Here is a 12,748-nt window from a genome sequence, read left to right as displayed (position 1 = left end):
TCTATATACTCTTTTTTCTTGACCTTCAGCAATGTAACCTTCTGGCTGTACCATATAGATTTCCTCATCAAGGTTATCATTAAGGAAAGTCATTTTTATATCCATTTGATGTAATTCTATGTCAAATTGTGCTACTATAGCTAGGATGACACGTATTGATACAAACATCACAATTGGATAGAATGTCTCTTCAAAATCAATACCCTCCATTTGGGTATATCCTTTTGCAACTAAGCGAACTTTGTATCGATTAATCAATCCTTCTACTTTCTTCTAATAGCCCTTCAACCCGGAGGAGGATCGATTAAATCCTAAACTTGATTCTTTCTCATAGATTGTCTCATCCATTGTAATTTTTCATTTTTCTCTAACTGAGCATCTCAAGGCTTCCTCAACCGTTTGAGGTTCCTCATCATCAATTGGAAGAATCATTAATACCTTATTCTCAATGTCAAATCTTCTCCGAGGAATAATCTGATGACTATTTTTTTATAGGTTAGATTATTGAGAAACTAACTCATTCATCAACAAATCACTCACACTAGGTTGACTAGATTCAAGCATCTCTCGTGATACCTGATTTGTTGATAAAGAAACATTTTCCTCTTCCTCTATTACAAATAGAGGAATTATCTTATCAACTGCCCTTGTGTTGGGAACTCAGTTTTGAGAAAAGTAGCATCTCTTAACTCTATTTCAGAGATGATTCCATCTTGTTGCTCACCAATGAAGACATACCCCTTAGAAATCTCAGAATACCTTATAAAGATACACTTCTTACCTCTTGGTCATAATTTTCCATAATTGTGAGTCTTATTATGAACGTAGGCAGCTGACCCCAAGGTCTCAGATTGCTTAAATATGGTTTTCTGCTCGTCCAATGTTCATATAGAGTGGATGGAACAGATCTAGAAGACACTTGGTTAAGTATATAGGTTGGATCCAATAACGTATCTCCCTAATACGAAATTGGCAAATTAGCTTGAACCATCATAGACCTAACTATATCTAGAAGAGTTTGATTTCTTCTTTTAGCAACCCTATTTTACTGTGGAATTTCAGGGATAGTTAGCTACATTACATATTACCTTAAACTGATCAGACAAATATTCACCTCCACGGTTAGTGCGCAAGGTTTTAACCTTACGTTCCAATTGATTCTCAATTTTGTTCAAGTAATGATTGAAGCAATTTAACGCTTGATATTTACGAGAAATTAAATACACATGGCCAAAACGTGTGAAGTCATTAATAAATGTAATAAAATAAGAACTTTTATTTCTAGTCTTCACATTCATTGGACCACAAATATTCGAATGAATTAATTGCAATGGTGACTCAGCCCTAATAGCCTTATTTAATGGTTTCCTAGTTGTTTTTTCAACAAGACAATGCTCACATATAAACAAGATAACTTTAGCATAAGCACCTAAAAGACCCTCTTTAGCTAATATATTTATTCGTTCTTGTCCTAGTCTAGTATGCAAAACTCATCATTAATATCAACATCACAAGTATGAGTAATGTTTGAAAAATAAGCATCATTTCCATAATTATTATTTGGTTCTACATCAATAACCATAAAACTATTTGTTACACAACCATTCTGAATTAACACAGAGTTAATGCGAAGTTTCACACAACGATTATAAAAGTTTATACAATAACCTAAATCAAGAAGACTAGTAATAGAAACCAGATTTCGTCGAATCTCAGGAGCATACATGACATTTTGTAAAAAAAAAAGTACATCTGCCACGGAGATTGAGTTTGCAAGTGCTAATGCCTTTGACTTCAATCCTTATATTATTTCCCACATATATCCATTTGTTATCAGCTAATACCCGACGATACTCCACGTATTTAGCTCGATCACGAGCTACATGGTTTGTTGCTCCTGAATCTATGATCCACAAAGGATAAGAATCAGATAACAGCAGTAAACTTCTAACATAATGCTCATGGATCTATCTTTTTTAGCTCAGTACAATCCCCAGCAAAATGACCTTTCTTGCCACAATTGTAGCAACTCAGCTTGCTTGTACATTTTTGTCCATATTTCTTTTCTTTCTTCTTGATTCAGTCTTGCCCAGTAACAGAACCAGTTTCTTTTCTTTTTGCCTTTCCTTTCTTAAACAACATTTTCTTATTCTTGGAATCAGAACCTTCAGCTACAAAAGCTTGGCGAGAAATCCTTACAGATTCTATTCTCTCTGCCTCTAGTTCAACATAGCGTGAGACATCAGTGAAAGTCTTGATACTTTCACTATGAGTCAACTTCTGTTTTATCATTTTCTAAGAGTCAGGAAGGGAGCGGATAACTGCCTAAACTTGTTGTTTATGAGTCAACTCATGACTGACAACCTTTAAGTCTCAAATCATATTTGTCATTTCCCTCAGATGCTAGGTCATGGCAACATTCAGACATTTTTTATAGCTGTCAAACTTAATTGTCAGCTGACAAAACTTACTCAGACTTAGTCCATGCACTTCTCTCTAAAGGCTGCCCAGACAACATGAGTAGATGGTAATAGCTCATACTCAAATATCATGTCATTTACCATTGAACTAATTAATATCCCCTTAGCAGTGAAGTCCTTTTTTTCCATACCTCATAAGCATCAAGATCACTTCTATGTTGTGTTCTAGAACCATCAGCAAGTTCATCTATAAACTGATTTATGGCCTCTAGAACTTCTTGTTCCTTAAGAACATATTGTATCTTAAGGTGCCAGATTTTATAGTTATCCCTATATAATTTTTCTCTTTTATTGAGTTAAGTTATGATGTTCTTAATTGTCATAATCTACAATAAATAAACACATTATTTATTATTTTATTGTAATTCATATGCGTGTAATTAATTATTGACTCAGTGTAAATTAGAATTGATTTACATAATCAAGTGATAACTATGTTTCGACTAATCATTTGTATATTCCAATTTAATCAACATTGATCAGTTATATTACACACATCTCATCAAATGAACTAATCATGCAATGAACATATTATTAAATGAATTAATCATTCTTTCAAGACTGTTAACACATAACATTCTTTTTCAAGTGTGTTAACGCATAACATAATTTTTTATTAAAATAGCACTATTTGTGCAAAACAACAATTTCTATTATATAATTTTATTAATATAAGCTTAATACTGTCCCACATAGTTATAGTGATAACAACTGAACTCTACTTTGCGAGATAAATTAACACCACTCCTACTAGAAAAAATACTAGTGCAATGGGCAATACTATCCCGTTCATCCCAGACTCGATAAAGGCAAAATCAACTTCAGTATCATCTATCAGATCCATATTTAGATCCATTTTTGAATCTTCCACACATTTTTTCAGATCCTCCTTTCAGGATCTTCCTCCTCAGATTCTTCGGCATCCATTTCTAGATCCTTCTCAGATTCTATGAGATCCATTTCTAGATTCTCTGTAGATTATGTGGGATCCATTTCTATATCCTCCTCAGATTCTACAAGATTCATTTCTTCGAGATATGAATCCTCTTCTGATTCTTCAGAATCTCATGCTAAATGAAGTAATTGCTTGCACATATCTGAATATGATTTAGAAAGATTCCATAGTTGGTGTGCTATATCACTAAGATGTTCTGGTAGTGATTGAACTAGAGCTCATCTTCTGTCTTTGTCCAAAATTGGAAACTCTTCTCGTTCGAGTTTCCAAAACAACCGATCAAGCCGACCAATAAGCCATCCGACTCTATGAACCAGGTCATAATCAAGCTCCTCTCTCAAAGCTCATGTTATCGTATATTGCAACTAGTCGTCGTGTATATTATCTGTGGTATTTGGAATTGAAAATAATAATGTTAATACAAAATCGACATACCAATAACAAAATCGGTTAAATCCAATTCTCATATATGTTTGGAACAATATACATACAACATATATAAGCAAATAAGAAAAATAAATTTTCTTATATCTGGAGAGTTCCAGTTGATTGACACACTAGATTGGTCGATCAAGAAACTGAACCCTAAATTCCTTGTCCTCATTAGAACTAAACCAATTGGAATATTTAGTTGTTTTGTTTAATCTAAGTCCATTTAAGACTAACTCAAACTAATTGATCTAGTTAAACCAACAAATAGTTTGAACCGTATTGGGATCTGTTTGAACCAATCTAATATGATATGATTTAGTTCAAATGAACTAGATAGATTAGAATTAGACCATTAGGTAGCCATGCAATTCCAAACAAAAATAAGCATAATTAATTGAAAAATTAAAAAACACAAAGTTTTATTATTTTTCAATTAATTTTATAAAAGAAACTAACTGTTTCAAAAAAAAAAATCTTTGTCGTGAGAAACTTTCACTTTTTTTATTTGTATTTATTTTTATAATTTTTAAAATCTAACTTTTTCTAAAAAAATATTGTTTTTAAGGAGGAACAGTAAATAATTACTGTTCTTTTTCTTTGCCAAGAACAAGGTTGTCATGATGGTCGATTGTCGATCGTCGGCCTCTCAACGCTATCGTCGGTACTCTCCGACCACGGAAGCAGATAGTCAGCGTCCTTTTGGGGCTTGACAATGGCGGTAGATCGCAACTGCGTCGCGATCTTACCTAGTGACAATTGACACAATTGAGGTTTCGCCTGGCGACGGCCACATATGCTCTTGATCTCGTCTTGACGTCGGAAGAACGATCAGAATACAAGGTCGAAAAGCTCTCCTTTGGTTCACAAACCAAATCCCAATCTCACTAGATGTTCTCTTTTGCTGATTGCTTAGATCACCTCCACTTCTTCCTTTTCCCGATTGTTCTTGATGCTTTTTAAAGGAGAATCCATTGATCTTATAACTGGTGCTTTAATTGCACATTATGGAGCCCTTCATCTTTCTAACATTGCCAACAGCATGAATGTACACCATCAAATAAATTGTACAGATAATACATTCATATTATATGTGCACTTTTTTAAAATCAAGATATGCATGAGCAGTAAACTTGACATTAGAAATAATTAAGCTTGGTCTTTGAGTCTTAAAAAGGTGTCTTACTTGTTGAGGAAACTCGCCATTCTCCATTTGCATATTTATTAATATCTTGGCTGCTTTGTGTAATGGTTTTGGATCTCTGTCACCCTGTTCCAACACAAATTCGAAAGAAGTAATGTTACTTCATCTATTACATCATTACGTTCAAGAACATTTTATTAACACAAAAACTAAGACAACCTAACAATAATTGAGGAAATAGTTAATTAAGGAGAATAGATATATATGACTAAATACTTGGGACTAATGAGGCTTGCTGCTGCGGCTGATTATATGACTGGCTTTAAAAACCTTCAGTTGTGCCTTTTTTGTTTGTTATGCCTATTGCAGCTTAGAATCCTCATTACAGTGAAAGACATCATATTATTCTCTAGCCGTTGAAGTTACAGCTGAACAAAGATATAATATTTCTTATGCTGGCCCTTTTAGCAACCCCCAATATCCAAATTCAAACCTTTTTCCACATGTTAATTTTGAACATTTGAATTATTTCTAGTTCTTTCCAAGATCTTAACACAAGAATAATGTTCATTGAATATAGCATTTGACTCATTTTGCATTAACTTGCACACATTATTTTCTTTCTTTGCTTCCTATAAACCTTACTTCCAATCTTTCTCCATAGGGAAAAGGTATGTTGTGTCATTCACTAGATAAAAAATTGTTTGTGAATTTATAATCCTAGGAAATCCTAGCTCTCATAAGATTTGTGATCATAAAAAAAACTGACCTGTCCAGCATCAATTAGAGCTAGCATTGCCCAGCTTGTATTCACTGCATGAACCCTGTTGCCCTCAAGATTTGTGTAAGCCTGCTCAAAGAGAACACGAGAAATATTTAAGTCACTTACGATATATCTTGATAATGTGAAATATAAAGTGGTCCAATCAAAGATCTGTGACACAATTATAATTGTAGGGTACACATTGGAATTGGAATGAATTTATTTAGTAAACTTATATAAAAAAATTTGAATTTGATGAATTCTGTATAATAAGATTCAGATACTCAAGCAGACTTCCACATGATGCCCCAACTATCTGAGGACTACTGCACCAATATTGTGTTGAACAGATAATAAAACTAAAATATAAAGATGAATGAACGAGAAGAAATCAGTGTGTTATTTCATGGATAAACATCTTTGCTAATTCAAAGACATCAAAAGGTCAAATGAAACTCTCTGTAAAGGCATTGCCTTGTGATCTGCTGAAGATGCCTTTCCTGCTAAATTTGATATCTAATTATAACATAAAAATGTTATAAGGAACAAAGAAAGGGAAAATGACAACAAATAATCATGTTACTGGCTACTACTCCTGATTTGACCATAAACATTCAAATAATCCAAGAATATTGCTTCTTTTTTTTTGATAAAGAAGGATTTATTGGATTTTTTATTATTTTAAATAAATTATTCTTTTTTGTAACTTAAGGTTTTTCTGGTATTTTAAGTATTTTTAATATTTTCTATCTTTTGTATTTTTATATTTTAAATCAGTTTAGAGATTTTAAGATTATGAGTATTTTTTCTTTCTAATAAGATTTTTTTCCTTTCATTACAAGTTAGAAATTGAGGATCTATATATTATGATGTTTTTCCTTTCTTTTGTGTTTTAGGATTTGGAATCTGTAAACATGTATTTAACTGTTTAAAGAATTAACCTCTATTCTTAATAAAGTTTCTTTTTTTTTAGTAAAATTTCTCTTTGTTTTTGGCAGATTCTCTTTTTATCTTCTCCATAATTCCCTCTTCTCATCGGCCTGAAGATAATCACTGTCTTTCCCAATGTGTTAGTATCAAAGCAAGGAGATTCCGATTGAGGAAGTCATCATATCCAATGGAAAATTATTATGGTCATGGTCACGGTCGCATCAACAGTCAGGTTTAGATTGAAAAAGTCGGGCACTGTGATTGTAGCATTCAAGATATGATGATGATTGAGGATTTACAGAGGCAAGTCATAGATTTAATCCTGCATCTAGTAGTGCGAGATCTCGAGGATTGTGAGATCTTATATCATGGATCTGAGTCTTCCTTCGAGAACATTTATCACCAATGGACTACATACTAGGAACGTTGTGGTCAAGAGGAGCCCTATGGAAATCTCGATTTTCAAATTAATCTGCACATATTTTTTGGTACATTACTAGTAGAGAATGGATTTTTTATTGAATGGATCAATGAAGTGAGGATGATTTTTTATTATGAGGAAATTTTTGATCAGGTGAAAGTAAAATTGATTACCTTTCAAACTCAGAGGTCTAGCATCAGTAATGTAGGAGCACTTGTGTTGCTCACGAGACCAACAAAGCCCGACTAAGATAAGGGATTGGGAGAAGATGAAAAAAAAGATGAAGTGTCACTTTCTTCCCTTTGGTTACACTCCAATCTTGTTTCGAAAACATCATGCGTTAAGATAAGGTGCAAGATTGATCAATGATTACATCGAGGAGCCTTACCAGGTGATTGAGGAAGATGTGGAAGACACAACCAAGGTGATTAGCGAGCCAGTGCATGACAATGAATCTATTGATGAAAGTATGGCAAGGGATGAGGATGAAAAGTTCGACCAGGGTGGCAATGGTGAAGAGATATTTGATTCTGCTGCACTGACTTCTCTACTTAAAGCACTGGCAATATTACTCTAATCTTCCAAGGTGGTAATAAGCTCTTCTCGGCTGATCCCCCTTACCGGACTAGGTTCTTCAATTTCATCTTTAAAATCGATGCCACAACGTTCTTTATGTTCAAGCATTTTACTCCCGCTGATTTATCAGTAGTTGGAGATTATGAGATAATGGATGAGGCGGAAAGGAAACATTATGATAAGTTTGAGCATATAAGGGGGAAATTCCTTCGCCGTGTTTCGAAGCGGGGGCATTCTCCTGATGATGTACAGTTGCTACTCAAGTTCTACATCGTCTTGGTCATACAGAAGGCATCAAACGTGCAAGGCAAACTGGTCGTGCATTTATTGCTGAAAGTGCAAAGAGAAAGGCAATGCAACTAGAGGCTAATGACAAGGAGGGTTTGGACTGTTGGATATAATTATCTCTATTCGATGGACTTATTTGTAATTTAGTTGCACATGTAAATACTATCCAAACCCTTTAAAATGATCTAACTTATGTTTAGTGGGTTTCAGGTTATTAGATGTGAGTTGAATGTGTAAAACCCTTCCAAAATGTTATCATTTATGGGTTGATAACAGATTGGTTGCCTACATAAGGAGAGGTTCCTAAGGATTTAGGGTAGAATTTTGACTTAGTTTCTTATTTCCCATTGACAAGAAACTTTTCTGCGCCGTCATCCCCTAAGCCCCTTGGAAGATCCTCCTCATTTGCTTCTGTTTCTTTTTCTTCAGGATCTTCTAGATGACGCTAAATGATAAAGATATGATTCTTCAATCAAGTTCTTTGTCATTATGTTTATATATTTATTTTCTTATACTATGTTCTCGATGAAACGAAGATTCATCGAAGATCCATGCTCATATGTTTTTATTTTTTCTATTCGAATTTTTATTTCGGCCTTCTAGAATTCATACGGCTTAGGTTTGATAAGAACTATCATGGACTTCTCTTGTAATATTCTTGTCCTTGGAAAGAAGAGTGCTGCTACTAATTCTATTGTTGGCCATCCGAAGATTAAGACAAATGCATTTAAGCTGGCCACAACTTATTTGAGACAGATTTCAGGAACTTTAGGAGGGATTAAAATTAGAGTTGTTGATACTTCAGGACTCAATACTTCTGCAATAGAACAGTCATCAAACATAAAGATACTCATCTCAACAAAGAAATTTATCAAAGGATGTCCTCTTGACATTGTTCTCCTTGTAGATTGCCTTGATACTCAGACACGTAATCTGAATAATTTGCCTCTATTACGCTCAGTTACTAGTATATTGTGTTCCTCCATCTGGTTTAATGTTATTATCGCTGTCACACATGCTACCTCTACTCCGCCAGAAGGACCAAACGGTTCTTCTCTTAGCTATGAGATGTCTGTAGCTCAGAAGTCAGATGTTGTTCAACAATGTATTCGTCAAACAACTGGAGACATGTGCTTGATGAATCTGGTTGCTCTTGTTGAGAATCAACCTTCGTGTCGAAGAAACAAAGTTGGTGAAAGGGTATTGCCTACTGAGAGAGGTTGGAGAACAGAGATGCTCCTTTTGTGTTACTCTTCAAAGATTTATCTGAAACTAATTCCCTTTGAAACTTCAAGATTCTTCTGGGAAGCTCTTTAATTTCAGGTTTCAATCTCCACCTCTTCCATATTTGTTGTCATCACTTTTGCAGCCCAGAGCACACACAAAGTTACCTGCTAAGCAGGGTGGTGAAAATGATGATTCGGATATTAATTTGGATGATTTATTGGATGTAAACGAAGGAGAAGATGAATATGATCACCTTCCACCCCTTTAAACTCCTTAAAAAGGCTCAGCTTGCTAAGTTTACTAAGGAGAAATGCAATGCCTACTTTGACGAATACGATTACCAGGTTAAACTTCAGAAAAATCAATGGAGGGAAGAATTAAGAAGAATCAAAGAGATGAGAGGAAAAATCAAGCAAGATGATCTTGGTTATGATTATGGAGATATGCGTGAAGTTGTTCAAGAGGGTTCACCTGCAGCTGCAGCTGTGTCAGAAACTTTATCTTATATGGCTTTGCCACCTTCTTTTGACGTAGTGATGAACTTCGACCGGGTTGAGAAGCCTCTGACTATTGGTGCTGATGCTTTAAATACGTAGGTTGCTGACACAAACGATCAGAGGATTGAAGCCGATGAAGCAACCAACTTGGTTGAAATACAGTTTACTGATGAAATTGATACGTGTGAAATATAGTACCTAAGGTGGCATTTGGTTCTCTCTTACAAATCGGAATGAGAATGAGTATCATAGTATTATGGAATGAGAATGAGTATGAGATTCGATATCATTCTTAAAAATAATATTTAGTTAGTTGAATATTTTCAATCGGAATGAACCTAAATTTTCTTTTTTATCCTTAGAGAAAAATAAGAAAAAAAAATAGATAAAAGAGAAAGCTGAATGTGAGAGAAACATACGATGAGAGAGAATGATAAGAGAGAAAATGTGATGGGAAAAAATTAAAAGAGAGAAAGTGTGATGAGAGAAAATGAGGAAAGAGAGCGTGATAGGAGAGATTGAGAAGAGAAAAAGTATGATAAGAAAGAAAGTGTACTGAGAGAGAAAAGTGATGAGGAAAAAATGAAGAGAGAGAAAGTATGATGAGAGAAAATGAGAGATTAAGGAGAGAAAGTATGATAAGAAAATGTGATGAGAGAGAAAGTGTGATGAGAAAAAATGAAGAGAGGAAAAGTGTGATCAAAGAAAATGAGAAGAGAGAGTGTGAAGGAAGATAATGAAGAGAAAGAAAGTGTGGTGAGAGAAAATGTGGAGAGAGAGTATGGTAAGAGAGATTGAGAAAAAAGAAAGTATGATGAGAGAGAAAGTTTGATGAAAAATGGGGAGAGAATGAAGAGAGAAAATGATATGAGAGAGAGTGTGTGATGAGAGAGAATATAAAGAGAAAATGGTAGAAAATGTGTGATGAGAGAGAATAAGGAGGGAGAAAGTATGTTGAGAGAAAAAGTGTGATGATAGAATGAGGAGAGAGAAAGTAGGATGAGAGAGAATAAGGAGAGAGAGTGAAATGAAAGAAAAAATAAACAAATATACTAAGGGTATTTTCGTCTAAAACTTAATTCTCATTCTCATTCCATCAAAATCCAAGGGAAAGTGTGAGTTTCATCCATATCCAAGTTTTTGGGTTTCATTCCAAAATCTTGATTCTATTCCCATCAACTAAACATAAGGTTTGAAAATAAATCTATTCCCTCATTCTCAAACCTCTAAACCAAATGCTACCTTGATTTCTAAAGTTTTAAAATAAAGTTCCATTGGATTGTTGTGGATTCTGAAAAGCATATAGCTATTAATAGATTTTTCAATTTAATACAGATAATCCTCCTCTTGGGCTACCACCCGACATTACTCTGAATTCAAGGATAAGTTCTTTTCAATCAAGGCGATTGATACAAGAGAATTCGTTGGATTTGTTTTATTCTTGATAATTTCTATCATTTTTTATATTTTTAATTTTGAGTATGTCTAGAAATTTTAAAATTATGAGTATTTATCTTTATGATAGAATTTGTTTTTTCTTTATGAATTAGAAATTCAGGTTTATATGTTTTTCTTTCTTTGTGTCTTAGGATTTAAATTCTATATAAATATTATTTAGCTATTTGAGAAATTATCCTCTTATTAAGTTTTCTTTTTTGGTAAAATATAGAGAACATGAGTTTATCTTTGTTTTCGTCAGTTTCTCTTTTTATCTTTTCTTTAATTTTTTGTTCTCGTCAGTATGTAGGATAATCATTATCATATCCTATGTCAATTTCCTTCTCACAGAGAATATTATACGCAAAAACGAACTAGAAGCAATAAATTCGTGCTGATTCTGGGAAGAAACTTGAAAAGATAAATGGGTAATAACTTAGGAATTAACCTTATCTACACAAGAAAGGTAGCTCTCTCCCCAACCACCAGAGTCCAGTTGTTTAGATAACAGAAAGTTGCATGCCTTTCGAATACAAGAGTTGTTCTCGTATGTCCTTCCAGCAGCAAGCAGTCCCCCCACTCCAAACCATGTGCCATAAGTGAAGCAAACACCCCAAGATCCATACCTATTAGGAGTAGTTAACAGTTTGTCAAAAGTTTAAATGCCTAAATAGCAATTTTGTAATGAATGACCGTAAAGATTTTGTTCTTGGCAATACCAAAATAAGACTAGTTGAGAGAGGAAAATGATAGTTCAGTAAGATGGATCTTTAGGAATTAGTAACCACAGTTGCAGACTATAACACACCAGCTTGATGAATCTTTGAATGAAACAGAATATTTAGATTTTCCAAATATGACTTTCTAACTCAGCATTAAAATTGAATTGTCAAATTAACTTTGCCAAAAAAGATGAAGTATTGAAGTATAGGGATAAATATCTCGAAGAGAAAATAAAACCTCTTTACTCTCACCAAAAGAAAAAAATAATATCTCACCAACAAAATCCCACAACCCCAGAAAAAAAAACTCATTAAATGAACCAAAAAAGAATTTTATTAATTCAAAATATTGTTTTTATATATGGTGATCCGGCGATAAGAATGGGAGACCCATTTCCTGAAGGGTCTCAGCTTGATGACCGATGAAGGGCTGACTAAGCGGTTAATGGCTACGCCGAGCAGCTGAGTAGGTCCGAGCGGAACTAGGGATAACCCATACAGGGGCTTGGGTTTCCGACGCCAAGGCAGGAGAATCGAAGGGCCGAGCGGGAGCCGCTCGGCTGGAACCAAAGGGCCGAGCGGGCCGTCCGTTCGGCCAAGATAAGGGCGAGGGTACAAAGGTGGCCGAGCGGCCTATGCGCTCGGCTCGGGATATGGGACATCAGCAGAAGCATGTCTGATGATTAGGCTGTACACAAGATCACACAAGGGAGGATCTTGCCGTCACATCATGGCAAGGTTGATACAGTAGCAGTATGGCCTCATGAACATCTTCCTGACAAATCCATATCTAGGCATGTCCCTTCTAACAGACCCATACCTGGGCAAGGTCAAAGGCAGGTGGTTGCTTCGATTGGCGCGCCCAGACTTCTTCGGGAG

General features: G+C 34.7%; 1 protein-coding gene across 1 annotated transcript in view; it reads right to left on the bottom strand.

The window, feature by feature from the left end:
- Positions 1-12,748, bottom strand: part of LOC122019585 (cycloartenol synthase 2-like) — a 125,464-nt gene that overhangs the window by 3,984 nt on the left and 108,732 nt on the right. Inside the window, exons 18-20 of the mRNA XM_042577040.1 lie at positions 11,596-11,773; positions 5,778-5,858; positions 5,051-5,134 (exon numbers count right to left, since the gene is read on the bottom strand). Coding sequence (XP_042432974.1) covers positions 5,051-5,134; positions 5,778-5,858; positions 11,596-11,773 — 343 coding nt within the window. The remainder of the gene's footprint in view (positions 1-5,050; positions 5,135-5,777; positions 5,859-11,595; positions 11,774-12,748) is intronic.

This window comes from Zingiber officinale, chromosome 9A (assembly GCF_018446385.1).
Source record: "Zingiber officinale cultivar Zhangliang chromosome 9A, Zo_v1.1, whole genome shotgun sequence".
NCBI lineage: Eukaryota > Viridiplantae > Streptophyta > Magnoliopsida > Zingiberales > Zingiberaceae > Zingiber > Zingiber officinale.
This window is presented reverse-complemented; position numbering and strand designations above follow the sequence as displayed.